This window comes from Phaenicophaeus curvirostris, chromosome 15 (assembly GCF_032191515.1).
Source record: "Phaenicophaeus curvirostris isolate KB17595 chromosome 15, BPBGC_Pcur_1.0, whole genome shotgun sequence".
Lineage (NCBI taxonomy): Eukaryota > Metazoa > Chordata > Aves > Cuculiformes > Cuculidae > Phaenicophaeus > Phaenicophaeus curvirostris.
The window spans coordinates 3,673,545-3,701,366 of NC_091406.1; the positions used below are offsets into that span (position 1 = coordinate 3,673,545).

Here is a 27,822-nt window from a genome sequence, read left to right on the forward strand (position 1 = left end):
AGGAACTGGCAGAGCTCTCATGCCTTTTGACACAGAGAAGCCACCACAGCAGCAAGCAAAAGGCGTTCACACTCTAACAAAGCACTGGCCCCTTGCCCTGCATTTGAGAGCCACAGCACATTTCATTTTTCATAGAATCATAGAATCACCAGGTTGGAAGAGAACCACTGGATCATCGAGTGCAACCATTCCTATCAAACACTAAACCATGCCCCTTAGCTACTCTTCTGTCCCCAAACACTACCCTGGTTTTTATTTTATTCTGCATTTCCACCATATGGCACATCTCTAAAGGGCCAGCCAGGCTCTTCTGAGGTTTCAAAGACAGCTTGTGCTGCTTGTCCCCCTATTCTTATAGCTGACCTAGCTGTTACTGCACATAAGAATAACACTTTATACATATAGAGGCCCTTTTGGACACAGATTTGAGCCAAACTGGAACATAAATCCTGTGAATTCCCCACCGTGTGTGGCAGAGGCAAGCAGGATTAGTTCTCTTCCTTTTGCAGCAGGCTCTGGACACATCAAATGAAGCTGTCTACAACGGGAAATGAAGAGGATTATGTGATCTTTATCGTGATCTCTTTACACTGATGTGCGAAAGCACGAGCGTGGTGTGAAGGAGCATCTGCCACATCTTTAATATATGGGAGATGGAAAGAATGCCCAAAAGGGAAATGTAGGAGCACTTGGGGTGAAGAAGTTGTTCAAAAAGAAAGACCTAAGAAGACATAGAAGGGAAATCTTTCCCCTGATATCAGTATTGATAGTTAAAACAAGAGCGTGGGATGAGATGGGACAGATCTTATATGACTATATCAGAAGAGTCATGGCTAAGGTGATTTCTCACCAGTTAACTGACCCCTCTGTGGCACAAACCACTGACTGTCAGTGCCGCTGTCACCGGGGAGTATTCTTCTGTGATATTCTGATTCTATCTGTCTGGATTGCTTTTTGTTTGTTTTAGCCCCCTTTGTGGCTGAGCTGCTCAAGTCCTGCTGCATCTTGAGCAGCAATCTGCCTGCCGGGCATTTCACAAACGCTCCGAGAGTAAAATGCATGAAAGATCACCAATTAATTCTTCTGAATAAGTTCTGCTGAGTTTAGAATAAGAGCACAACAAACACATTTATTTCCAGTGCTCTTGTTCAGAGCCTGTGAAAATGAGCGGGGAGGCCAGTCTGGGAAAAAACCCAACCTGAGATCACCATTACCTAGAGGTAGAAATGAAATGGAGATTCAGCCTGTTGCAGGGATGTGGGTTTACCAAATGTCCCTATAACTTTTTATTATGGGAATTACTGCTTATAGTCTCATGAGAACAGGAGAAATTTAATATGTCAGGCAAATACAAAGCCCCTTTTAATTCTCTGGTGCTGATCATTTCTCCTAAAACTGTTACTAGAGAGGTGGAAAGGTGGTTTTGCTTTATAAGCTCTCCTGGTCTTTCTGTGCAGCTCCCAGGACAAAGTAAAAACCAGTTATGGTCCTAACGATTCAGTAATATCAGCCTTCAGATTTGTTTATATAGGAAAAGCTTGTTAAATAATAGATGTTTATTATTGTTGAAGATTTCTTCTTTTTAGCTCAGGGTATGTCATGCGATTCCTCCCTTTTGGTGGAGCAGCTGCTATTTCTGCTTATTGCTTACACTGAAGTGTGTATAGAAGTGCCTATTTGTGTAAGTGTTATTTTCTACGTGATTGATTTTAAAGTATTTGTGTGAGTGTGCAGAGAGTCCAGTGCACATGGATTTCATCTCAAACCAAACATCCGCCTGAAAGCAGAGGTTAAAACAAGAACAAACCAAAGCAATGGTCGTTCACAAATAGGTCTGTCACAGTCTGATAGCCTAGTATATTCGAATATTTCTTTGCCACAGTTAAACCTCTCTCAAACAGATTCACAGGCGCTAATTGAAGGCTTAGTCACTACAGAGTCTTGCTAGAGAGGAATAATGAATAAGGATGCACTGGAGAAGAACGAGGAGGCAGCAGGACTGGGAAGGAGGGATAGGGAGGAAGGAAACCAACAGTGGTAGATAATAACAGTGAATTTGCCTGCGGGGTTTGCGGGAGATGCTTTTCCATGTGAGCTCTCTGCTGCCCAAACAGCAAACGCACCAGCTCTGCCCACCTGCCCGAGCACAAAGTGGTTTTCAGTCCTGCCTTCACCTTGCTCTGTGTGTCTCCACACAACAATTCAGACTCTTTGGGGCAGAAAAAGCAGCGTGTCGCTCAGGGGACCCAGGACGTGTGCCAGTGTTGGGCACAGGACGGTGGAGGGTCTGCCCCGTCCCTCCCTGCTCCAAGCCCTGACCCCTGGCAGACGCTTGCCCCTCCTCAGCCACTGTTTGCTCAGTCTTCAGGAAAACACTGGGAAAAAAAAACCTTTGCCAAGTTCATTTCTAATATTTTGGGTTCAACAACCTTCTGCTGACTACAGTGCAGGGTTTGGCGTCCTGAGGACATCAACCCTGATTTTGGAAGGTCATAACTGGGAATGGTGATGCTGGCAAGCCTGGCTGTGGGGAAAAGCTCACAGGAGCTCATCCTAGCACAGGCAGCCCTGTGCTTCCAGGGAATGGAGATGGTCTTCCAAAGATCTGAGATTCTTGCTCCTTGGGTGGGAATGGCTGTACTCGGCGATCCAGTGGGTCTTTTCCAACCTAGTGATTCTATGATTCTATGATTGGGCACAACCAGGAGAGCAGTTCACAGGTCTATAAACCAGCTGTGTGAATGAGAGGCATCTTGCCGTTCCTGAAACAGCAGTCCGGCACAGAGGAGATGATCCAGATGCTTGGCCCTGCCACCACGTGGGAGCTTCACTGTGCTTCAGCAGAGAAATTGTGATCAGCTTCTGTTTTCAGGGGAGTCAGTAGTTGGTAATGCCTTAGCTGTGATCTCCCTCCTCCTTTTGTTCCACTTTTTAGGAGCTTTAAGCATTTTCCTGGCAATAAATTATGATAGCTGGTGGAGGAGGGATCAGTTTTAAGGCTTTTTCCCTTTTGGGGCCAAGGGGGCTAACTGACCTGGAAAAATGCACATCCATCAGATCAGCCTTTGCAGCCCTAAATCTTTTCCCAGACCTGGAGAACCAAGTCATCGCTTTCTGGGGAAAGTGCAGATCACTCCTCCCTTTTAAACAGTGCACTGGAGGCCCTCATAAAACACCTCTATTTTATGGAGGTGCAGCATGCTTGGGTTAGGGGATACCTGAAGGTCCAAACCCTAATCTTGTTCTCTGGAAGACCTGAAATCTCTATTTCTTTCCTTTTAGGCTGGCGTCGTAAGTCTTTGCAGGTAAGATTTCATGATTTACCTACCTAGACAGAGGCAGCAACAAGGCACTCCTCGAGGAGAGGAAATCTGACTGAGGAATGGTTTTGTGTATTTTATCCAAGAAGCATTAATGCTGTTTACATTAATCAGATTTATTTACTATGAGGGGGGAAAAAAATCTTTGTAAATTCCAAATGTTTATTATTGCTAAAGATTTCTTCTGTTTGGCTCGGAGGCTGCTCACTGGATTTGTTTCAATTCCCATCCTTTGCCGAGCAGCTGCCCTTCCTGGCTACTGCCCAGCCTGTGAATCCAGGAGGGTTTTGTAGAAGTCTGTCCCCAAAGCCAAGGGGCCACAAAGGACACCTTCTGCTTTCCAGAAGGATTTAGGGAGGTAAGAGCCCTTCAACTTTGGTGTCATCCCAATCAGAGCGAATTCATTACAAATATTGGGATGGTGTGGTGAGTCAAGTTGGATAAATTGAGAGCCTGGGGGATTTGAACCTCCCCTGCCCCTTTGTGCACGGTATTGCAAAGTCCAGAAGAAGAATTAAAAGTGACTGTGGATGAAAAGCAGAGCTGGAATCACAGAACTATAGAATTGTTCGGTTGGGAAAGGCCTTTGAGATCATCATGTCCTCCTCGAAGGGAGGATGAGGAAGGAGAAGGGTGGTGGGGCTGAAGGAGGATGGCGAAGGAAGAGGAGGGTAGGGCTGCAGGAGGATGATGGATAAGGAGGAGGATTGAGAAAGAGGAGCATGAGGAAGGAGGAGGATGGTGGGGCTGGGGGGCACAGATGCTCCAGCGGGCAGACAGATGATTTGGATGGCCATGTGGCCAGACAGGTAGGTGGGCGGGCAGATGGATGGATGGATGGCTAGATAGATGGATAGATTGATGCATGGGTAGATAGATAGATGGGTGGATAGATGGATGGATAGATAGATAGATGGGTGGATGGGTGGGTTGACGGATGGATGGATAGGTGGATGGATACACGGTTGGGTGGTTGGATGTATGGATGGATGCACAGGTGGGTGGTTGGGTAGATAGGCGGATGGATGGATTGATAGGTGGATGCATGGATGGATGCACAGATGGGTGGGTGGTTGGATGGATAGATGGATGGATGGATAGGTGGATGGGTAGATGGATGCATAGATGGGTGGTTGGATGGATAGGTGGGTGGATGGACGGGTGGGTAGATGGATGCATGGATGGATGCACAGATGGGTGGTTGGATGGATGGATAGGTGGGTGGATAGAGGGATGCATGGATGGATGCACAGATGGGTGGGTGGTTGGGTGGATGGATGGATAGGTGGGTGGGTGGATGAATGAATGGATAGGTGGATGGGTGGGTAGATGGATGTATGGATGGATGCACGGGTGGGTAGATGGATGCACAGATGGGTGGTTGGATGGATTGGTGGGTGGGTGGATGGATGGATAGGTGGGTGGATAGATGGATGCATGGATGGATAGATGGATGGATAGGTGGGTGGATGAATGGATGGATAGGTGGATGGGTGTCTGTCTGGGTGTCTGAGCGGCTGGATGCTCTTCCCGGGGGGCGGCCCCTGTGCCCTCCCTCCCTCCCTCCGCACGGGCGGTGTCTCCGCTCCCCGCCCCGCTCCGCGGCCGCATTTAAGGGGCGGCAGCGCTCGCCGCCCGCCCGGCCATGGCCCCCCCGGCGCTGCCGCTGCTGCTGCTGCTGCTCGGCCTCGCCGCCGCCGCCAAGTCCCCGTACCAGCAGGTCCTGCAGCACAGCCGGCTCCGCGGCCGCCAGCACGGGTAAGCGGCGCCCCGCGCCCCGACGGGGGAGGGCGGCGGGGACACAGCCTCCCCCGCACCCCGACCCCGCTCCCGCACGGAGCCGCGGGGCGCGGCGGAGCCTCCGCGCTCCTGGAGCCGGTTCTGAGCATCCCGGCGCTCGGGAAACCCCGGGTGCCTCGGTGCGGGGAGAGCGACTTCTTCTTCCTGGGATAACAACCTTTTCCTTTCTTCTTCGGGTAACTTTTTCCATTCTTTCTGCTATAACTTTTGTCTTTCTTCCTGGGATATCTTCTTTCTTTCTTCCTTGCATAACTTTTTTCTTTCCTCTTTATATAACTTTCTTCCCAACTTTCTTCCTTCCTTCCCAACTTTCTTCCTTCCTTCCTTCCCAACTTTCTTCCTTCCTTCCCAACTTTCTTCTTTCCTTCCCAACTTTCTTCCTTCCTTCCTTCCCAACTTTCTTCCTTCCCAACTTTCTTCCATCCCAACTTTCTTTCCTTCCTTGCCCCCTTCCTTGCCCCCTTCCTTGCCCCCTTCCTTGCCCCCTTCCACTTAGGATGCTTAACACCACAAATGTCACTTCAGACCTGTCAATGATCCTTTCTCAGTCTGTCCCCATTAAGGAAAAGGGGTGGGTGGGGGGAAATCCCCCTGATTTTGAACAATTATACATTTTTCTGGAAGATAATCTCGGTTTTGTGGGTTTATAGAAAAAGAAAAATCGGTTCAGTGGTAGAGGAGCATCTCTGGGGCAAGCACCAGCTTGCTCGTTGACTGGAAACCCTCTTCAGTCTTAAAAGCTTTCTTGGCAAAAGCAATCACGTATTTACTCATAAATCTTCTGATGTAAGGAATATCCAAAAAATGCATGTAGACCTCTCTTGGTAGATGGACAACATGTGAATATTATAGACTGAGTAGTCTGAGTCTTCATTGACAGGCACAAAACTATCCCAATGTTAATAGTTTTTCTTTAATTCATTGGGAGTTAGGAAGAGTGAAAGGATGACATATTTCAGCTGGCTTTCATCTGCCAGGGCAGTGACATTGATTGAACTGTTGCTTCCATTAAATGGCTTGGTGAAAGTAGGGTTGTGCTTTTGAACACCCCCTCCCCCAAGATTTAAATATTGCAATTCAACACATTATCTAATGGGGTACTGAATCTAACAGACTAATTCTGAGCTGATGTCTGGTAAATCTCAATAATGAAAGATTTAGTGATTTACATACAAATACAGTGAGTCTGTTTCTTCGTATCTATATGATCTGAAACTAAGTAAATATCCAGTTCTGCTGATAGCCCTGAGGCAAAAGTTTGCTAGACTCGGTGCACTCCTGGTGTAAATTAGCGCACTCAGCTCTGCAGAGAAGCCTGTTCCTCCTTCTGCAATCAATAGGGGCATGGGGTAAGATGTGAATACAGTCCACGTGTGTGCCTGAGATCTTTGGGAGATGCGAGACATTGGTAAGCCAGCGTTTCCACATGAAATAAAGTTATGCATAGCTGACCACAGCACACGGCTCACTGCTCCCTTTCTGATGGAGAGAGCAGTTCATACCAAGCTAGTTTTTAAACATCAATGGAATTTTGAACCTTGATTAATGATGTGCCAAAGAGATATGGCAACAGAAAACCAGCCAAGAAGAATGTTGGATGTGAGGCATGTTGTTCTGCTTGCAGGAGGGAGCTCAGGAGGGATGTGCAACCAGGACTGCCACCCTTTCTGCTGTGAGCATCCCCCAAACCATCAATGCTCCTATTGAGCTGAGAGCGAGTTGGGTGGCACAGCTTGGCTCTGCAGCAAAACTTGTACATCTTAATTAACTTTTTTCTTTAAGTGAATCAGCCCAACTCCGGGGGAGGAGCTGAGAAACATACAAGGAACTTTAACATTTGAAAATGGAAATGTAAGAGCGCTCTCCCCAAACCCACCCGGCTCTGTGGTCACGATGTGATGCTGGGGATCTTCACAGGCGTAGTCATGGCAGGTAGCTGGGACCATATGGTAGGTCCTGCTCTTTGCTGCCCCTTCCCAAAGGACGGTCTCTGCCCCAGCAGCTCCCAGCTGCTGCCTGCCAAGTGGAAGGCTCCAGCTGAAGGGGAACAATAGGCGGTTTTATCCTCGAGTCAGCGCGACTGGCTGGGAACGGCATGGCAGAGGTGATGAACTCCAACGAGGAGAGGAGAGAGTGTTGACAAATTCATTTTAAGCCAGACTGGGCAAAGGACCAGAACAGGCACTGTGGGGAGCTGCTACTACAGCCTGCCTGTGGGAATCATTGATAACACGGCCCCGGGGGAGGATTTGTCCACACTGAGGAAAAACTGGGAAGATGTTTTCCCCCATAGGTCAGGGAGGGAGCCGGAGCTCTATGGAATTGCAGTCCTGGCCAGGGAGGAGGGAGCAAGGCAGCTCTGGAAGCGATGCTGTCCTGATGGCGCAAGGGTTTTCTTGGCAGGCTGCTCCTGGGGATATGGGGGAAATGATCAAACAAGTCCTTCAGTAGCCAGGCTTGTCAAGATGAATATTAGGGGGATTGTCCACTGCCGTCAGCCAGATGCTGGAATCGAGGCAAGGTTTGGAATTTCGATGTAATTGGAACCATATTTCAGTGCGGCGGGGCCGGGGTAGCCAAGGTGGGCTGAGTCAGAGAGCACAGACGTCTCTCTAAGCGATGATTTGGTGTGGAAATCACTGAGGCTCAGCCTGTCTGCACCAGCTGAAATTTTGACTTTTTGATTTCTAACTTCTTTTACAGTAGATTCTTTCTCCTCATCCCTCACTGTCTCTATATATGTGCATATATATAACAAAAAATATATATAAAGAGCATATATATATATAAAAAGGGAAGTAAATCTTTTCACGCACAACCAAACTACCATTACTGGAAAATGGCAATAATGAGGGAAACAGCCTAATTACTCCATGTGCCACGGGCCCTCGCTTTCCCCTCCGGGCAGGATGAAGATGCCAGAGCCGTTCAGGGTCGGATCCTGCCTCCACAGGGCCCTGCGGCAACCACATCAACAAAGGCTCATTGAAGGCAAGCCAGGTCCCCGCTGAGACTGGCACTGGATTTAGCCAACGTATAGGAGACCCTCAAGTTAACTCATGCTAATGATGGGTAGGCTGGCCCGTTTTGGAGAGCCAAATTTGGGATGCCAGTGAAAAAACACCACGGCTGCAGGAAGACTTGGTTGTCAGGCTGCAAACTCTGCTTTTGTTAATTTTGGTAGGCAAGCGGGCAGTGTCTCGGTCAAACCCAGCGTGAAACAGGCTGTTCTCTGTTTTCCTAAACAGATCAACAAGACCTTTACAAGAGCATCTCTAGGCCCCATCCGGAGTTTCATTTGTGTCAATGCAAACTTTGCCTTGGATGGTGCAGAGTATTTCTGATGGGCTGAAGTGGTGATTGATGTGTTTTGCTTAATTATTTGATTTCCCCCCATCTGCCTGACAGCCAATACTGACATATTTTTGGGCATCCGTGACATAGTGTCGGTGTTGGGAATCCAGCCTCAAGCGGGTTGAGCATCCTTAATTTGCTTGAGTGTTTGCTACAGCTTTGGATCAAGCCCAGAGGCGGTTGGTAGCCTTGCAGAGCAGATCCATAAATCGTATCTCATGAACTGAGTGTGTGCTGCCCACATCTGTGGCCAGAGCTGCTGGCCACAAACCATGGAGATGGTGAGCCAGGCTGTGCTGGCCAAACCAGTAGCAAGTGAACTCCCATCTCCTGTTTCACCATGTCTTTTCTCATGGTGATGCCACTTCTTAAAAAGCTGAAAGGCTGCAGTCAGCTCTCAGTGGGCTTAGTCACACACGCGATGCTGACTGTCTGCTTTTCTGCTTGAGAAGGAGCTCTCGGTACCTTACAGGCTGATTTAGCCACCCTTGATCTGTGCTGTCCTAGCTGGTGTGTTGAAACCAGAGCGTGCAGTGCCACTGCTCATTTTCCTTATCAGCTGCTCAGCATCTGTATCTAGAATCCGCCCAGTCCAGCCTACAGCAAAAGTATCTATTCTGGTTTTGGTGCAAGTTGGTCCATAGGCTGATAAATATGTGTCCTTCTTTATGTCCTAAACAATAAAATAACGGGGGTTTTGAGAAGTATTTGAATTATTGCATAAATTTATTAGGTTTCAGCTGGGATCCCAAGTTATAAGTCACTGTTCATCATCAAAATACAGACCAAAGCATTATTTTTAACTTAAATTTCTTTATATTTTGGTGAGAGGTGGAACATGGGAAAAAAGCTGAGATTTTATGCTCAGTGAAAAAAAAGACTTCCTGGCAGAGTGAAGAGAAATCTCTTTCACTGCTTCCTCCACTTTGTGATAGTTGTAATACGCTCAGATCAAGCAGGTTGACTTGCAGCTCTCAAAGTTTCCTCCCTTGCAACCCCAGCAGGGCTTTTTGGGTGCTCTCACGAAGGGTTTGGCTCTGCACTGGGGGTCAGCACCGAGAGGAGGGAGTCTAACCAGACCCTCTTCTGCTTTGTCGTTACCTGTAGCCCCAATGTGTGTGCGGTGCAGAAGCTGATTGGCACGAACAGGAAATATTTCACCAACTGCAAGCAGTGGTACCAGAGGAAGATCTGTGGGAAGTCAACGTAAGTACCTGAGCACCAGCCAGGGTCTCCCCAAAGACCCCGTTGTGGAGGTGGGTGCTGGGTGGGAGAAGCAGACAGTGTGATAGACGTGGGATGTCAGAGGCCATGGCACGGGCTTAATGTGTATAAATGTTAAGAACAGCGTTAGCCTTTTACTCCTGAAGAAAAACTTGTGCCTTGATCTTTTTTCTGAAATGGCAAACACGATCCTGAAACACTTTGATGTATAGAATGGAAAGTATCATGTACGTACAACCCCTGATGGTTTATTCTAATTGCATTTTTATGTAGACTTCTATAGCTCTCAATGCCGTGATGAAGTGCTTACCAGATGTTTTCTAGTACTTAGCTGTGTCTCTGTGCTCAATGCTGCCTAGATGAAAAAAAAGGTGGGGGAAAGGCAACCTAGAGCTGATAGGTATTGGCTAGAACATCGAATTCATCTGCACATGTTTGTTTTGGAAGGGAAAACAGAAATAAGGAGAAAGAGGTGTCAGTTTAAGCCAACACTCTCTTATGACTCCACCAGGAATGTTAATTAGACTTGCAGGCCAATTCCATGTCTAAAATTCCAAACAATAATTCTGAAGTAGCTGTTGCATAAAGTATCTGTGTAAGCAGCCTCAGGACATTCTTTTGAAAGATGCAGTCAGCAGATAATTAAGGATATGCATGCTTGACTATCTGCCAGGCTGTAGATCAGGAGCGGAGAATCTTTTTCCTTGGTGTAGGCCAAACTGGGCTTTCAGACACGTTTGCTGGCTCACACCCTACTGTGCACAGTGCCCAGTATCAGTGCAAAGATGCTCTGAACGGCACTGGACGTGGGAAGCAGAGCTGTGGGCAACATCTTGCCTTGGATCCAGAAAATCATCCCATGTGTTTCTGGTCTGGTTCGATGTGATTTGTAATAAAACCTATAGGAACATGCTGTTCTTTATTGCAGGTTAAATTAATTCTGGTTTTGTAGTAAACAGCAGAGTGTGAGATCTTGAACTGTCGTATCTATATTGCTTTTATTTTGGTTGCCTTTATGGGTTTAGCTGTGATGGGTGGCTGCTGGGATTCATTTTGTGTGTCTGGTGCTGGTATTATGAGGAGAGAGGCCAAACAAGAATTGCTGCTGTGTATGGCTTTTGGCCTTCCATCTTGCTACCCATGAATTCATATAAAGAGGAAAGTTCTGTACTTCAGGAGGTTATATTGCAAAAAGCAGTGGCAATATTGTAAGAACCAACCATCTCTCTCCCTTTATTTCTACAAAACCATCAAATCTGGGAAGACTTAGTTTGGGTGATTAAAGTTCAGGCTTTCATCTTGGCTGAATGGTGGCTTTTTTGACCTAAAATGGACAAGATTATGGAATGGCAATATGGTATCATCATTGCTTCTTCTGATAACGGAGTAGCTGAATAGGTCTCCAAAGAAAACATGACTCAGCTGTGGATGGCTTTGCTGTTAGAGTCACTGAAAGGCAAAGCGATCCAGCCACGAATTTCTTCAGCTCTGAAGCAAATAAGAAACAAACCTCAAATAACCTGAGCATGCAGCTGTATTTGGTGGAGACAGAGTCATCTGCTTATCTCCAGAAAGAGTTGGAACAGTTGGTATCTGGCAATACTTCATGATTTCATTTGAGGAGATGGGGGTGATCTCTTCTAACCTCATTTTCTCTGCTTTTACCCGAATGCCTAATCCAATAACGCATCACTGAGAGAAAAGCATACGTAGCATTAACTTGCCTGCTAACCTATGAGATAATGTTCCCATTATACACAGAATTTGCTCACTGTTCTTCACTTTGCGTCACCTCCACAATGGATGTTGTTGTCTTCTTCTCTCTTCCAAGTCATTTTTTAGCTTAGGCCCTACTTTGCCCTTCAGCAGTGTTTGTGCAGAACAAAAGACACGTTCCTTGACTCACACTTTCTGAAGGGCCCTGGGACGGCTCCCATTACAAATGTTTGCTGGTGATGGCTCCCACTGGACGTGGTGTTCCTGGCATATGGAAGCAATCAGGAGTCATTTGGGCCGTGAAGGACACGATGTGTCTTTCAGACACATTGTCAGAATTTGACTGTAGCAGTCAAATTCTTAAATCAGTGTTGGGGACCGATTCTATGCCGTGCTCGGTGCATCAGCACCCAAGAGAGTATGTGGGCACAGTTAATGGTGCTCAGTATGAACCCTCGAAACCAGCCTGTTGTGTGGGACTGAGCTCATCCAGAAGGGGTTTTGAGAATATCAGCTGCCTTTAAATCCCAGGAGGAGTCAGAATTTGATATGTTTGTCAGCATAACTGGGTGGATCCAGCCTTTGCTTGGGATCTGCAGTCAGAAGTCCTCTCTTGAAGCTGGGTGCTTGGTCCCCCTATTGGCAGGGGCGTCCGCTCCATCAGCCCAAAACATTTTTTCCACCTGTGAGAAGAGCAGTCCTGAGACAGGAGGTGCTTGTCCCATCTCATCTGCTTTGCATTTGACCTGGTTGTTATCCTCCTTATAGACCTAAAGAGTCAGCGGTGCCGCAAGCTGGATGCAAACACCTGGCTCTAGGAAGATAGTTTTGGCTGCTTTCATTTATTTCCTTTTCCTGCTCCGAGCACTCTTTCAAACAGGTAGGATAGAGGGAGGTCAGTGAGAGACCAGGTACTGCAGAGAAGCAAAGCTGAGCTCCTGCAGAGCCAGCTGAGAGCAGAGGCTTTGAACCCTGAGTGAGGAACGCAGAAAAGCTGCTGCAAGCCTGTAGCAGAAAGTCATAACTTCACTCCTTCTTGGATAATCACATCCTGCATCAGGAGCCACAGAGCAACTGGAGCAGCAAGGAAAGCTGTATCCAAAGATGGGGATGTGCCCCGTCTTTAGTCTCGTCTCCAGGTACATCACCTTTTGGTCACTGCTCCGGTCTCATGGCTGAGGATGCTCCGTCACCTGGGGTGCCGTGGGCACCATGCAGTTTATTCCATAGCTCTTACCAGAATCAAAGAGTTTATGATTGGAAGGCATAAAGCGTTGATGGGGCTTCACAGGCTTGTTTCTTGAGCAACATCTTTTGCTCTGCAGGGCTGTAGTGCTCTACCAGGGCTGGATGCGCATGTTGGAAATTCCAACTCATCCTTCAGAAGAGGGCTTTTACCTCTTTATCTGCTTTTTCATTTGTTTTTCTTCTCTTTGCTGAAGTATTAGCTCACACAGCTAGGGAGAAATTAGATAGAGGATTTATGTGTGTTTTTTATCATTGCATTACTTGCTGATAAAGTGAGATAAGACTGTTGGCAAGAAGTCTGACACTGGTTTGATTTTAATGAGCATTGAAACAAGATTGTTTTGGTAATTAAGTAACTTTCCACTGTTGATTCTTCTAAAGCCAAGGAAATAGTTTATTTAGAGTATATTCTCATAGTTGTGCCTGTGTTTCTTATATTTTTCTACCTCCCTTATGCACTGGACTCATTCTTCCAGAACTGGGGTTGCAATTGAACGTGTCCCCACATACTTTTGTCTGGAAAATGAAGACAACTTAAATAATATCTTTTATTATTATTTTTTGAGGAATAACTAGTGCTAGTAAGTCTCCCCTTAGTATGTTTCTTTTTTCCCCCCTTTTAAATTAACTTTCCTTTCCTCGTCTGATGTACTTTCCTGATTCAGGAGACAAATGACTCTCTGGCACTTATTTTACAAAACCCAAACATATGGGTTTTATTAAAGAAATTATTACAAATGGATGTTTATTCACTATTATATGCCAAAGCTTATTTTTATTTCCTTGAAAAATGCACTTAAAATTTAATTTCAGATCCTAAGAATGCAACAGCAGAAACACAACTGCTAATAAAAGCCAGGGCGCTTGCTTCTGCAGTCAGACACAGAGAGACATTTTAAAAATACAATGTTTCAGAACCAGAGGCTGAAAAACTATAGATTTGACTGAAAATTACTCAACGTGGTGGTCAGGAAATTGTGGTCAGAGTCGTTGCAGAGCGGATGACAAATGCTCTTTGTCTGAGGGCATTGCTTGTTTAACCTACATCGCTGGTACCAGCCGTGTCCTGGTGTGGTGATCTGTAGCTGCTGAGAAGACACCAGAAACGGGGTGGACTTGGCTACTCCAAAGGCTTTTGTGCCGAACCTGCTGCGTGGTGCAGTGGTTGGAAGGTGTTCAGGGTTTTCTCCCCTCTCCTGTGAGCTGTTTGTCCCATGCAGTTTAAAAGAAATACTCCTGCCTGGGCAGGAGACTGTGTCTCCAACCCAGCTGGACATGTGAAAGGTGTGGCTTTCATCCCACATGGATGTGCACCCTTGTATTGAGATGCAGAGTCCTGCAAGTGAGGCAGAGCAGCCTTCAGCCACGCTGTGCTGCTTCTCCCTAAAAGCTGGAGGTGGTTGCAGGATGAGTTGGGAGGATGACCCGTGCCCAGGACCAAGAAATCCCTTGAATGGTTCCCAGGTGCCTCGGGTGGTCTGCTGCTCCCGCAAAGCAAAGCCCCCGCAAAGCCCACCAGCTGTGGGAGGGCACATGGCTGAAGCTGCTTTTTACAGTCTTAATTTCTGGCTTCTTGTAAGTGCAAACACTTGGCTGAGCGCCTCAGTGTTTGCCTGGCCCTTTGCGGAAGTTTTCTGGTACCCAACTCAAAGTACTGGCATGCAAAATGCACAACATATGATGCTGGTCACCTCCAATGGGTGAGTGAAGCTTGGAGGAGCCCTTGCGCAGTTGGAGGTGGCCCCATTACTGGCCTCGGTGCTTCTTGCCATTAGCTTCTCTTGGGAGGTGGTGCTGGAGATGCCCATGAACCCACTGCCAAGCAGGCAGCGTGGTCCCTCACTCCCTTCTCCCCTCCTGCAGGCGCCTGGCTGCTGGGGCAGCCCTGAGCTGGTGCGTTCCCCGTGCTCCAGGCTGTGTGCAGCAGCGTCCTGCCCCTTCGTCACAGCTCATTAATCTCCCATCGATCTATAAATAAGCCTTTTAAAGCTTACGTCAGCACTCAGGAATTATTTATGCTGAACGTTGGAATAATTTCTTTTTAATCAGCTCTTCGTCTTTGATTACAGGCCTGAACCAAGGGAACTGTCTAGACTGGATTTAGTTTCTAGGGTGAAATAAAGAAAAATCAGAGGTAGGGGAGGGAAATGGCCAGGGGGGAGAAAGTGCATGTTTCTAATGAACACGAGATGGGGGTACTGGGGAAAGCGGAGCAGCAGGGTGTTAAGATCTCCAGTAGTCAAAGGAAGGGATTGCTTTAGGCAAACTCTTTCCCACATGGAATATATAATGTCTAGACAATCAGTCTGGGTTTGCTTTGTAATTCTCTTAGGAAACCGTGACACAGAATTTATTTGCTTCCGTCACTGAAAAGCAGGTATTTGTTTCACTTACTGGCTCTTAATTACCCTGAAGAATTCCCTCTTAAACCCCAGGCGTTTCCACTGTTTGTTAACAGTGTTAAAATGATGACAAATATCTGAGGCTTGAGGATTTTCCTTTCCCTGTGAATGAGTGTGCTGAGCCTTGGCGATACAGCATCCTTCTTGTCTTGAATCCAGCTGGGAGCACAGAGGAAATGCTTGTCTTTGGGAGGAACACCTATTCCCTGGCTGCCTAACACCATCCATCAGATGACCTTACTCCTTTCACAATGAGCCTAAGAGCAATAGGTGAAAGAACCCCCTGTTAAAAATAAGCAGGCAACTTCTGGACTCATTTTTTTCCCCTTTTTCTATATCAAAACACGTTTCATTAAATACCCAGCTTAGAGAATCCAATGACTTTTATTTCCCATTGAGCTGCAGTCAATAGCTGCAGCATTCAGGCAGCTCTTGCTCATTTAGGGGGTGGCCCTGAGGTCCCCCGATGGAGTCTTAGACCCCTTTGGTTTTTCCAGGGGGTGGTGCTTGATCAGAGCAGCAGTTTGCCGCCAGGTAGAAGGAAATGCTTGGATGTATCCAGAGTTAGTAAAGATGAGCATGCTGGTGTCTGGGGTTGCCCATGGGTGCATGTTTCCTTTGGCAGGGCTCATCCCAAGCCCTTGTGTCACTGCATCCAAGACAAAGGATGCTCCTGTCTTCACAGAAAGGGTCATTGGGCACTGGCTCAGGCTGCCCAGGGAGGGGGTTGAGTCACCTTCCCTGGAGGGGTTTAAGGGACTGGAGGATGAGGTGCTGAGGGACATGGTTTAGTGTTTGATAGGAATGGTTGGACTCAATGATCCAGTGGGTCTCTTCCAACCTGGTTATTCTGTGATTCTATGATTCCCCTCCAGGGCTGTCTTATGGATTTTGTCATAAGTCAGCAAATAATTTCTGGTGGCGAATAAGAATGGGGTGAAATGAAAGGGAAACACTTGGCTGGTTTGGTAAAGCAGCCGTGCTGAGTTGCAGCGTGTTGCCCAGACAGTGATCAGATGTGACAGCATCATTCAGCCAGGGAGATCCCCCAAATCCTCCAAGAAACACACCCAAATGAACCAGCACCGCAGTGTGTTTTGCAGGTTATCTGTCAGGACTGTGGCATTGGCTTCCATCCGCTGTTTGTTCAAAGTCTCCTGGAAAGTGTGGTTTTGAAAAGAAATTATGTCTGCTTTTGTTCTGGGGAGAAGTTGGCAACATGCAGCCCGGAAGGAGATAAAAATTGTGGTTTGTCTTTTGTTCAAGTCTATATTGCTAATGAAGAGCCTGCTTAGAAACATCACCAAATATGGATGGACATTGAACTATAGTGAACAGAGAAAAAGCAGTGAGACGCCGTCAGTTAATCTGCCGTATCCATCTCTTATTCCAGAGTAATCAGTTACGAGTGCTGTCCTGGATATGAAAAAGTTCCTGGAGAAAAAGGCTGCCCAGCTGGTAAAAATATGTTTGACGTTTTTTTATACTTCTTAAAATTACACAGCTGCCTAGTAAAGGGAAATGTTAGAAAATTACTCAAAGTGGATTTGATCTTTGCAATTTGTGCACAATATCGCCGTGAACAAGTCAAAAACGGAGTCGGCAGAGCACCAGCTGAGTGCCAGATCAGCTCCAAAGCATGCAAAACGTTCCAGACAACTTAAAACTTTGAATATAATTAAACTTAATCAAGCACGGGAGGGCCATAGGGAACTACTTACTCCAAAAAGTAATATAGCTGTATTGGAAGTGCAGTACAAAGGAGCGATAGAGTAGCAGATGATTCTGCCAGTCTCGGCTCATTTTTATTTTGGCAAGCACGAGTTGAGCAAAATTGTATTTAGGAGAAAATGCAGTTCAGACACTGGTGGGGGTTGGGAGGGAGTTAACCGGGTTTATTGAAGAAAGAGAGAGTCTGCTTTTGCTTGCTGAATGCTTCCTTCCACAAAAGTTTGATGCCATCCAGTTAACAACGTGGGCTGCTGTGGATGGGTCAGCAGAGACTGAGACCAGCGGTGAGCTGCCAGCTCTGAATACCAAGAATATCTTTGCTTGCCCCAGTTCACATCCGTGTAAATCCAGAGTAACTCCATTTAAACCTGCAGAGACGCAGTAGATCCTGGATTACACTGCTGTAATTGTGGTTGGAGCTGTCAGGCTATGATTATTTATTATGTAATTAATGAACAGATATGAATTCCCTGACGTGCTCCATTTCCCCAGGCGTTTTCACCGGCAGCTCTCCTTTAATTCAGTGCAGGGAAGGATGAATGATACTGTGTTGGGAACATAACCTTCTCTTCTTTCAGCGCTGCCTCTTTCAAACATCTACGAAACCCTGGGTGTTGTTGGATCTGCCACCACACAGCTCTACTCTGACCGGTCTAACCTAAGGCCAGACATCGAAGGACCTGGAAGTTTTACAATTTTTGCCCCAAGTAATGAGGCCTGGGCATCCTTGTCTGCTGTAAGATATAATTCCTCCTCTTTGTCCTCTTCCTCTGGCTTTCTCTAGTCGAGATCCAGCTCTGCAGAGGGCTGGATCCAGCCCCATTTGGCAGAGCAGGCGCAGTCCTGATGTGGGAAGGACTATGACTTTCTAAGATGGGAATCACTGAACTGGCCCGTCAGCTCCGGAGCTTTGTTTCTGAAAGAGCCCAACACTAAAGAGATGTAGACTGGATGCTTTCCAGTGGATTGATGTAGCAATCACCTCATTCGGTTTTCCTTGCCTCTTACCTTAGAGATTTCTGTAAAACCTGCAGCAAGAGACTTTCCATCCCTTTTGTTTTTTCTTGTTGACCCTTAATTTACCACCCTGGCTCTTCTTAGTAATTTGCACAAGTAGCCAGTCCCAATTGGAGCCTCTGTAAACCTGCAGGCCATGTCCCTATGCTTAATTACATATACATTTCCTTTACATTGGTTTTGATTTTCTCACTGTGTCTTGTGAAATTTCCACACCCAAAATTGTCACCACTGCCCTGCTGGTGCCTTCCATCCTAGTGGAGCATCTAGCGGTCCCAGTCATACAGCTCCTATCCAATTGCTTCCCACATTTAAATCACTTGTCTATAGATATCTAAGAACAACTACTGAGGCAGGGAGAAGGCGTCTTTTTGGCTGTCCCCACTACCAAACTTATACCCCAAACTTGCACCAGCAGAGGCCCTTGCAGGGTTGATGTTGTTGGGAAAGGTCTCCTGGTGTATTTGTCCTTGGCCCCGAGTGATGCCTTCTGTTGCCCTATAGCTCTTTTCAGGGCAGTGATCCCACACTGAAGCTTGCTGCTGTCATCCCTTTGTCTGCCAAAGACGGGATGTGGCAGCACTTCTAGCTGCTGTTGTGAGGCAAAAGAGAAAGATTTACAAAAGTTAGAGCTCTTAAATTGCACAGATGGCTTAAGGCTGAATAAGTCACTTAATATACATGCACCACCCCACACTCCTTGGAAGCACATTGGATGCAGCCAGACCTCCTGGCTCTCTCTATCAACTAGCTTAATTGTACTCAGCACTGAAAAATGGCTTTTTTCTCATTTTCAGGAAACTCTGGATTCCTTAGTCAGTAACGTTAACATTGAGCTGCTCAACGCTCTCCGCTACCACATGGTGAACAAACGGGTCCTCACAGATGATCTCAAACATGGGACCACGCTTAACTCAATGTACCAGGACCTGCCCATCCAGATTCACCACTATCCCAACGGGGTAAGACTTTTGTATTAAATCTACCTGTAGCGGGCTTGGTTTTCTCCTGCCTTGTACCTCCTGCCGTGTCCTTGGACCTCCAGGAGTCTGTAATGCCTACATTGACAACTATTGATTTAGGATACGTATTCACAAGGGGCTTGAAAAGAATATTTATAAGTAAATAGTTTCATTGATACTGTTGGAGGGAGGTTTCCCACATTTCTGTATAACAGTACATTTGCCTAAGTGTTGGTTCTTGCGTATTTTCTTAGACTTGATAATTCAGGGTAAACAAACCCACTGATTGTTTTCAAAGCTTTTTTTAAAATGAAATGTTTCAAACATTCTTAGAATCATAGAATCATAGAATAACCAGGTTGGAAGAGACCCACCGGATCATCGAGTCCAACCATTCCTATTCTTGATAGAGCATTCTCATTCTTTGTGTGTTGTTTTTTTAGGAAACCACATTTCTGCTCCTGCTGATTCAATATTATAGTGGTCACTGCCTTTGAAGCAGAAAACCAGCGGGGGCTGCTTTACCTTCTTGTTTTCAGTGCACATAATGCCCTGTGGCTCTTTCCCTCTGCAGATTGTGACTGTGAACTGTGCCAGGCTGTTGAAAGCTGACCACCATGCCACCAACGGAGTGGTTCACGTCATCGACAAAGTCATCGCCACCACTACAAACAGCATTCAGCAGATCATTGAGACGGAGGAAAGCCTGGAAACTCTTCGAGTGAGTCTAACCCTTGTGTGCTCTAGGGATCCTTAAAGATGTTCTCTTATCCTGTTCCCAGTGAATTGTTACAAGGAGCTTGCTAGTGCCTGAGTGCAGTGATTCTTAAGCTGCTGATAAAATCCTTGCAGCAATATAGTTTATTTTGCATTCGAAAGTGAAGTGTTTGATAGCAGCACAAGTAGGTTTTTATAAGAATAATTGTGACCCTGCTGTTGCTGTCAGTAAAGAGTGATAGACTGAGCCTGGCTCCTCACTCTTCTATAGGAATCTTAGCCTTAGGACATATTAACTGTTCAGATTTCATGAATACTGATTCATTTGCCTGGTATTTGCCAAGATAAGGAATAACTTAAAAAGCACAGGGGTTTTGCCATTAGCCAGCTGCGGGTTCTCATCTGAATTCTTCACTGGAACTGCTGTAACCCTTTCCAGGCATATCAAGGTATTCAAAGCTAGCTCTCAGTCTTGCCAAAAAAGGGCTCTTGTACTCAAATTTCTGGAGCACAAGAGAACCGTGGGGCCAGGTCAAATTTATAAAGGGACCAAAGTGCTGAAAGAAGCTATTCAGCTTTTTTTTGTAAGTCCTCTGAAATTATAAAAGCCTGAATAAATCTGGCCCTTAGTGTGTGCCTGGGCAAAGTTGCTGACCTTTGTATTCTGGCTGAATGTGTTTTACCCTTTCTCCTCATTTCCCTGAAGGCTGCTGTGGCTGCTTCTGACCTCAACAGCTTGCTGGAAAGCGAAGGCCAGTACACGCTATTGGCTCCAACCAATGAAGCTTTTGAGAAGATTCCACGAGAAACACTGAACAGGATCCTGGGGGACCCAGAAGCCCTGAGGGGTAAGTACTTGTTTACTGACCCCATCGAGAGACTAAAGAGTATTTTGCAGTTCTTCTAAATTCCTTCTCAAGGACATCTGAACGCCTCCTTGGTACTCCCTGACAACAGCTGCAGTCAACACATTTGAAAAAAACTCCAGCTTTTTAAACTGGACAGCCCAGACTTCTTTAGATGTTGGTGTGGTAGATGTGGCAGAGAGATTTGTATCCAGATATGGAGGAGGGAGCTGAAGCAGTTCCTTTTCTGACTGTTCCTTTAGCACTCCTGCTGATTTCTATCAATCCTGCAAGAACACTAGTATCTAGTCAGTGCCACTTTATCAAATGAGTCGAATAACCACACAAAACCGTTTCAAGTTGTCAGAGTTGTATAAAAGTTACTCTTTTTAGGCACTCCATTTCACAGGCTGCTGAATTAAACCCAGCACAATTTAAATTGGCTGTGTGTCCTTTGGAGTGGAGCCCCATACAGTGCTGCGCAGGAGGCCCTTGCTGTTGAACGGGTCCCCTAAAATGTGTAGCAATTTTATAGCTGATTTTTCCAGCTCACTAAGACACTTGCTGCTCTCACAGACTTGCTGAACCATCACATCCTGAAGTCAGCCATGTGTGCCGAGGCCATCATTGCTGGCCTGACAATGGAGACGCTGGGAGGAACCACCTTGGACGTCGGCTGCAGTGGGGAGGAGCTGACCCTCAACGGGAGGCCCATCATCGCCAACAAGGATGTCCTGGCTACCAACGGCGTTGTACATTTTGTTAATGAGCTGCTGATCCCAGACTCAGGTACTGATGGCTCTCTGCATCTTTCTGTTGCCTTTCTTTTGTCTCTTCTTCTTTTTGCCAAGGAAATACTGGATTTAGAGGGTGTAGATATTTTGTGGCAATGGGTGGTTCACTTTTAATGCAAGGTCACTATGCGTTGCTTTTCTTTTCAGCTAAGACCCTGTTTGAGTTGGCACAAGAATCTGAAGTTTCCAAGTCTATGGACCTTTTCAGACAAGCTGGTCTCAGCTCTCATCTAACCGGCAGTGAGCAAGTGACCCTCCTTGCCCCACTGAATGATGTGTTCAAAGGTAAAGTGGGGAGTAAATCCCTTTTTTCTGTCAGTGTGGGCCACAGGTGTCCTTCAAACAGTCTTCAGCCAAGTTTCAGTGTACAAGCATGCAAATACTCTTAAATGTCTCAGCTATAGGCAGTAGCATCTAGCTTTAAAATCAAAAAATAGTATGGTTAATATTCTCTATTCTGACTTTTTTATTGTCTCAGTGGTCATTTTCAGTGAATCAGTCGTTCTTTCCGTACTTTTTTGCTGCAGATGGACTCCCCGTTGTTGACAGCAACATGAAAAACTTGCTTCTGAACCACATTATTAAAGACCAGCTCTCCTCTAAATATCTTTACCATGGACAGAAACTACAGACTCTGGGTGATAAGGAACTAAGAGTTTTTGTGTACCGCAATGTAAGTCCCTGCAGTGTGCAGTTCTGTGTGTGGCGGAATGGTGTCTGATATTTGTAATGCTATGGCTATCATGTAAAAAACGTAACTGAGCATTTTGGAAAGCATAAAAAACTCTATAGAAGCATATGCTAATAAAGTCTTTTTTTTTTTTTGCAATTTTCCTTGCAGAATCTTTGCATTGAAAATGCCTGCATTGCTGCCCATGACAAGAGAGGAAGGTTTGGAACCCTGCTTAGCATGGACAAAATGTTGACTCCACCATCCGGCTCAGTGATGGATGTTCTCAAGGCAGATCATCGCTTCAGGTGACATTTCTGCTCTTCCTAAGTGCTAGTTAGGAGCAGAAAAGCTGCCAAACCAGTTTCTGTTTATTATGGTCCTAGTCACGATTTTTTTTTTAACATAGAAAAAGCATGCAAAACCATGATCTCATCCCTAAATTATAGGGAGCAAGACTTCATAGAATCGTACAATCGTAGTATCACCAGGTTGGAAAAGACCCATCGGATCATTGAGTCCAACCATTCCCATCAATCACTAAACCATGTCCCTCAGCACCTCATCCACCCGTCCCTTAAACCCCTCCAGGGAAGGTGACTCAACCCCCTCCCTGGGCAGCTTGTTCCAGTGCCCAATGACCCTTTCTGTGAAAAATAGACCAACAAACTGTGAGCTGTGAGTGTGTGATCCCCCTTAATACAGTAAGAAGCTGACTCCAAAGCTATCTCTGCACCATGGACAGGTGTTTCCGTGTCCGCACTACCATTTGCTGCCCGAGGATTCAGCATTCCAGGTTGCTTTGCCATTTCTCGGATGTTCTGGTTGGACCTCACAGGCTCACTCCGCACTCAAGTGACATTTTATTTAACTGATTTGTGGGACCGCAGCAGGATTTTGCAACTGTAGCTTCACAGCTCTCTCGAACGCAACATGCAATTGCTCAAACCACCAAAAGTAGTTTATAGTGAAGTGTTTTACATGTTTGTCTTGCAGTACGTTGGTGGCTGCAATCCAGTCTGCAGGTCTAACGGAGAACTTGAACAGGCCAGGCACCTTCACGGTGTTTGCTCCAACAAATGAAGCTTTCCGAGCTATGCCCCAGGGAGAACTGAACAAACTAATGGGTAAGCAACCTTAGAACATTGAGATGAACAGCTGCTGCGTGTTATTAACATGGTGCAGTGAGGAATGGCTACGTTTCTCTGCCATATTTCATTTTTTGACCCTGTCTGTTGGAAATGTGGGCTGCTTACACAACTGATTTGGCTAAACCCTATTCAGCAGAAAGGTGAGGATGCACAGAGTAGCACTGAACTCGCACACAAAGTGTGGGCTCGAGTTTATACTTTTCTTGTGTTGAAAGGTATGTTTGTAGTGTGTGCTACAAACTCACTATGACTTAAATTTCACTGTGCTGGCTGCTGGAAGCAAGATAACAATAAGTTGTTTCCAGAGGAACAGATGAGGTCTCTACCTTTCTCAGGGATGAAAGAAGTGAGAATGTGGCTGTCAGTCACATAGGATCAGGGTGTCTAAAGTAAGTTTTGCAAATAGAAAACATGGTCCACGTTCAGCCTCAAGTTACAGCGTATGAAATGTAAGTAGTAAAAGGATGGAGCTGTTGCTCCATCTACGTGTACATGGACAAAGCAGGCATTCCAGTCTGATCCCAAGAAGACAACAAACATCCCAGTGTGGCACAGATGAAGGCCAAAATCCTGAAAAGCACCAGCGTGCAGGCTGGGTGTGGAAAACACCATGGGAATGTTTAATAATGCTCTTCTGGATAAGCAGCATGATCTTTTATTTTGTTCATGTGGAAAACTGGCTGTGGTTGGAAACAATGTCAGGTATTTCAGTGTAACGTCTTCTCATCATTGAAGCCCAACCAAACATTGACATCATAACCTGGCAAGCATGTGTCCCTGGTAGCTGGTTATCCTTTTAAGTGCAGGGATGAGGAACTGGTGCTATCAGTCTGCACATCCAGTCTAGTGCTTAATGTATAAATATTTCAGAACTGTTTTGCAACCATTGTAAACGGCTGCAGGAATGAAGTATCCCAGATGCGGACACTTCAGATGTTCTTCTTTATTCACGCAAATATTTAGCTTCTGCTCCTCATGAAGAAGTGAATCATGCTGGTGAGGATGTGCAGTGTGAACTGCGGCCACCCTAGAAAAATGTCATGGAAAAAAAGCTCACAGTGTATTCAGATATGGGCAGCAAAACAAAAAGTCCCCCTTGCTGAAGGAGCTGCTCTGGTTTTGTGCGTCCTCTGAAGGAGAAGACAGAGGAGGGCTGCTGGCCCATGCTGTGCACATCTCTGCCTCTTCTGGGAAATAGGTGGTGAAGGGGAAGTATCTTATTTTCCTAACATCTATTTAAAAGCATGGCTAGATGAGTAGAGACTTGGTGGGGATCTGGCCAGCAGCGTGTGAGAAGTTAGTGATGTTTCTCGTGTGCTTTTCTCCTTGTAACCCAGGAATCCTGCAGTTTCAGCCATTGAGATTATTGCCAAGTGACACTGGTGTTGGCCAAAGTATTGTTGTCTGTGAATACCCAAATGCTCTATCTGCTTCCTTATCTCACATAGGTGTTTTTTCCCCTGGCAGACTACCTTGAGAAGTGAAAGCAGGTTCACGCTGTGCATAGTGAGGGAATGAGGGACTGAAAAACCAGGACATAAGGGTTTCATGTATAGGGTAGGATTGGTACGTACCAAGGTGGGACATTGCGAGAGCATCCTTCCAGACTCACTGGCATCCTGACCTGCCCAGGCAGGAATGGCCTCAATGTCCTAGACAGCTCCAGCCAAAGTCCTTCTACCCAGGCTTTTCAATTTTATATTTTTTCTTTGCACTTTCAGGAAATGATGGTATTTTCTGTGCAGTGTCATTCCAGCACATGAAATGCAGGAAGCAAGCACTGATCCAAATGTAAATGTTTTCTTCTCCCAGGTAATGCCAAGGAGCTTGCCAACATCCTCAAGTTCCACATGGCTGATGAGATCCTGGTGAGCGGTGCAGTCAATGCCCTTGTGAGGCTGAAGTCCATGCAGGGGGATAAACTGGAAGTGAGCATGGTGAGTCACCTTGGATGGGGCTCCATGGTCAGTAGGGCTGTGGTCTGTGTTTAGCTCTCCATGTTGAGAACCAAAGCATGTCTGTATGCATAGGAAGCTCTTCTAAATGTGTGCACAGCCCCACCAAACAGTGTTTTCTGAGCTGTAGCGGAGGGACTGTTTCCATGTATTCTATTCAACAAGCTGGCAGTCTTGAAATGTGGTTTTCTTCAGCTTTCTCCCCAGAAGACCAATTGTAAATGACTTCCAGGAGCTGTTATAAATTTAAACCTGAGTCATGGGGGAGAAAGCGTAAATAAATTAAATGAATAGCGTGTTCAGCTAACACATCTTTTTTAGTGTAAAGAAAATGATCTCTGCATGGGCTACCTTAACGTGGCAGGATTTATTTTGATATGTAATTTCTTTTCACAAATTCAGCACTGTATGAAGAAAATATAGGCTCCTCTACTGAGGAAAACAGTATTTCAAGTTAACTCATGATGCGCTCTGTGCATAAGGAAGAAAATGCAGGACAAAAATGGAAAGGCCGGTGTTTCCAAAGGTGTTGAGTTGGTCAGTTTGCCTGGTTGACCCGTCCCGTGTCCAGCCCTGATGTCCCTGCTCCTGATGGCATCTCCGCAGGAATCCCTCTTGGCACAAGCCGCAGTGCCTGCTGCCACCAGGGAGCTTGTGGATGTGTTCTCCTGCTGCAGGACAGCATTCCCAGCCAGCACACCGAGAAACTCCGTGCTCTGGAGCCTGCCAGCTACTCCAGGACAAACTGCTTAGGCTATAATTTGTTTTTATATTCTCCTTAGTTAGCAAGAGGAATGAAAGCGCCTACAGCCATCCAGAAAATGAATGAGTGCAAAGTGAGGGCTTTTTTAATAAAATTGGAAACCACTGATGACAAAGGTTTCTTATTTTCTACTTTTTTTTTTTTTGCTTTTCCTCAACAGAAAAACCATGTAATACATGTCAACAAGGAGCCTGTTGCTGAAAGTGATATCATGGCCACAAATGGTGTGATTTACGCTGTGAACTCTGTCTTACAGCCCCAGGGTAGGTCCATTGTACAGATACCTAGAGCCACACTGTTGCAACAGAGCTGCTTTGGGAGGGAGAGGTGAAACGCGGATTAGTCTGCTATGGGAGTTTCAATGCATCCTCTAAAATACTGGAAGGAAGCAGCCTGTGTGCTTGGAAGAGTATTTTAATGCTGTCTATGTCCCACCCTTAGCTTCAAGGCCACAAGAAAGAGGTGACGAGCCTGCAGACCCCGCATTAGAAATCTTCAAACAGGCATCTGCATTATCCAAGGTAAAAGACAAAAAAGTCCCTCACTGTAGATCTACTGAAATTACATTTTGGTAATAATGATTGGAAGATAATGTCACGTTCGCGTTCCAAAGAGACTGAATGTATGTGTTTCATGGAATGACCAATCCTGTCTTCTTACATGATTTAATTATATAGCAAATAATACATTTCGCAATGTGAAGCTTGCAGTTTGCAGCACACTGTGAGTGTAACCTTGACATGGTGCTATATTTGTCAGCCTGCAATAACATATATGGCTCTGAGGAGTCATTCATCCATAGTTCTTGGAGAGTAGGACAAATATATTGACATGCAAACTCTTCTTATACCTTAAATCAGAGATTTGTTGTATTTATGCAACCCTTCTATTTTTTTTCCATGCAGGTTTCTCAGAGAAATCCTCGACTAGGTAATACAACTTGTTTCTAATTTCCATTGTATGTCTCTGTCTGTTAAAAGGAGATTTATTCTGTTGTCTTACTGCAAGCACGATGTAGTATAAGTGGGAGGGGAGGGGACAGGGAGATGCTGTGTGTCTGTCTCACTCAACTCTGTCTTCTCCTTGCAGCACCTGTCTACTCCCGGTTACTAGCAAGGATGAAGGAGAACGCGGGGGGAATCTGAGCTGCATCATGACCAGCTGCTATCAGTGCCTCCATCCCATCTGCTCCAGCTGACACCTAAAGGACAGAAATGTTTTTAAAAACCAAATATCACTCTTAAATTTATTTTTGCTTCCAATGAAACGGATAAGAAAAATGAAAAGCCATATATATGTATATATTTTACGACCATTTTTATTTGGTTTGACCAATTCCCACACTGAGGATAGGGGGGTTGGATTTTATTTTGGTTTTTTTTTGTTTTTGTTTTTATGAAGTAGTCACTAATTTGCAGTTTTTAACGTACCCACTTTGGGGCTTGGTATGTACGTACAAGGGCAGGTGCTGAATTTTGCCCTGGTTCAGGAGCTCAGAGAGATGCTTAGAGCTCATCTTGGTTCTGTCTCACTGTGGGAGAGACCAGAAGGGGCTGAATCGAAGCCCCTTTTCCAGGCTCCCAGTGGTACCTGCTGGCACTGCAAACCCTGGGCTCCCAGAGCAGGAAGCCAGGTATGATCTCACCGAAAAGCCCCTCAAACCAGAGCCAAAATAGGGAAATTCTGGCCAGAGTGACTTGGCAGGAATTGTGTACATTCAGCTTTCTGAGCAAATACATCACGCAAGGCCAGCTGTATGGGCAAACAGATATTGCTTTGGAAGAGGTAAATTTGTTGAATTCATTAACCATTACCCAAGCAATTTTTTTTTTTTTTTTTAAACAAGCATGTATTTCCTTCTTCCTCTGTGTTTTAGAAGTCTTCTATGAAATTCTGAATTGAAGGCTTTTACCAAAAACTTCTCTATCAACATTGAGGCAACTGCATAATTATAAGCTACGGTTTGAACTGTTCTTTTTTTTTTTTTTTAATTGAACTTTGTTTTATGCCTATGGGTTTTAACTGGGCTGCGTTTTGTTCACGAGATTGAAATGAGAGTTCCCCCTGGCAGAAGCCTTCCATGATTCATTTTTAATAATGGTTGGTTTTTTTAATAAAAATTAAAAATAAAATCAAAAATATAAATGTGACAA

The 27,822-nt window shown here is 45.7% G+C and overlaps 1 protein-coding gene across 1 annotated transcript; it reads left to right on the forward strand.

Moving 5' to 3' along the window:
- The first annotated feature begins 4,955 nt into the window (after positions 1–4,955).
- TGFBI (transforming growth factor beta induced) lies at positions 4,956–27,822 on the forward strand. Its single transcript, XM_069869056.1, has 17 exons — positions 4,956–5,078; positions 9,582–9,680; positions 16,458–16,522; positions 17,374–17,531; positions 18,610–18,774; positions 19,349–19,495; positions 20,198–20,339; positions 20,913–21,125; positions 21,278–21,415; positions 21,658–21,803; positions 21,972–22,108; positions 22,797–22,927; positions 24,764–24,888; positions 25,830–25,932; positions 26,111–26,190; positions 26,575–26,599; positions 26,759–27,822. Exons 1-17 carry the CDS (start codon positions 4,966–4,968, stop codon positions 26,812–26,814), a joined length of 2,043 nt encoding a protein of 680 aa, XP_069725157.1. The 5' UTR covers positions 4,956–4,965; the 3' UTR covers positions 26,815–27,822.

Excerpts from the sequence above, each read along its gene's own strand:
- TGFBI (XM_069869056.1), top strand. The coding sequence starts at position 4,966 with ATGGCCCCCCCGGCGCTGCCGCTGCTGCTGCTGCTGCTCGGCCTCGCC. Across the intron at positions 17,532-18,609 it reads CCTGGGCATCCTTGTCTGCT|GAAACTCTGGATTCCTTAGT; the intron begins GTAAGATATAAT and ends TCTCATTTTCAG. Across the intron at positions 21,416-21,657 it reads ACTGAATGATGTGTTCAAAG|ATGGACTCCCCGTTGTTGAC; the intron begins GTAAAGTGGGGA and ends TTTTTGCTGCAG.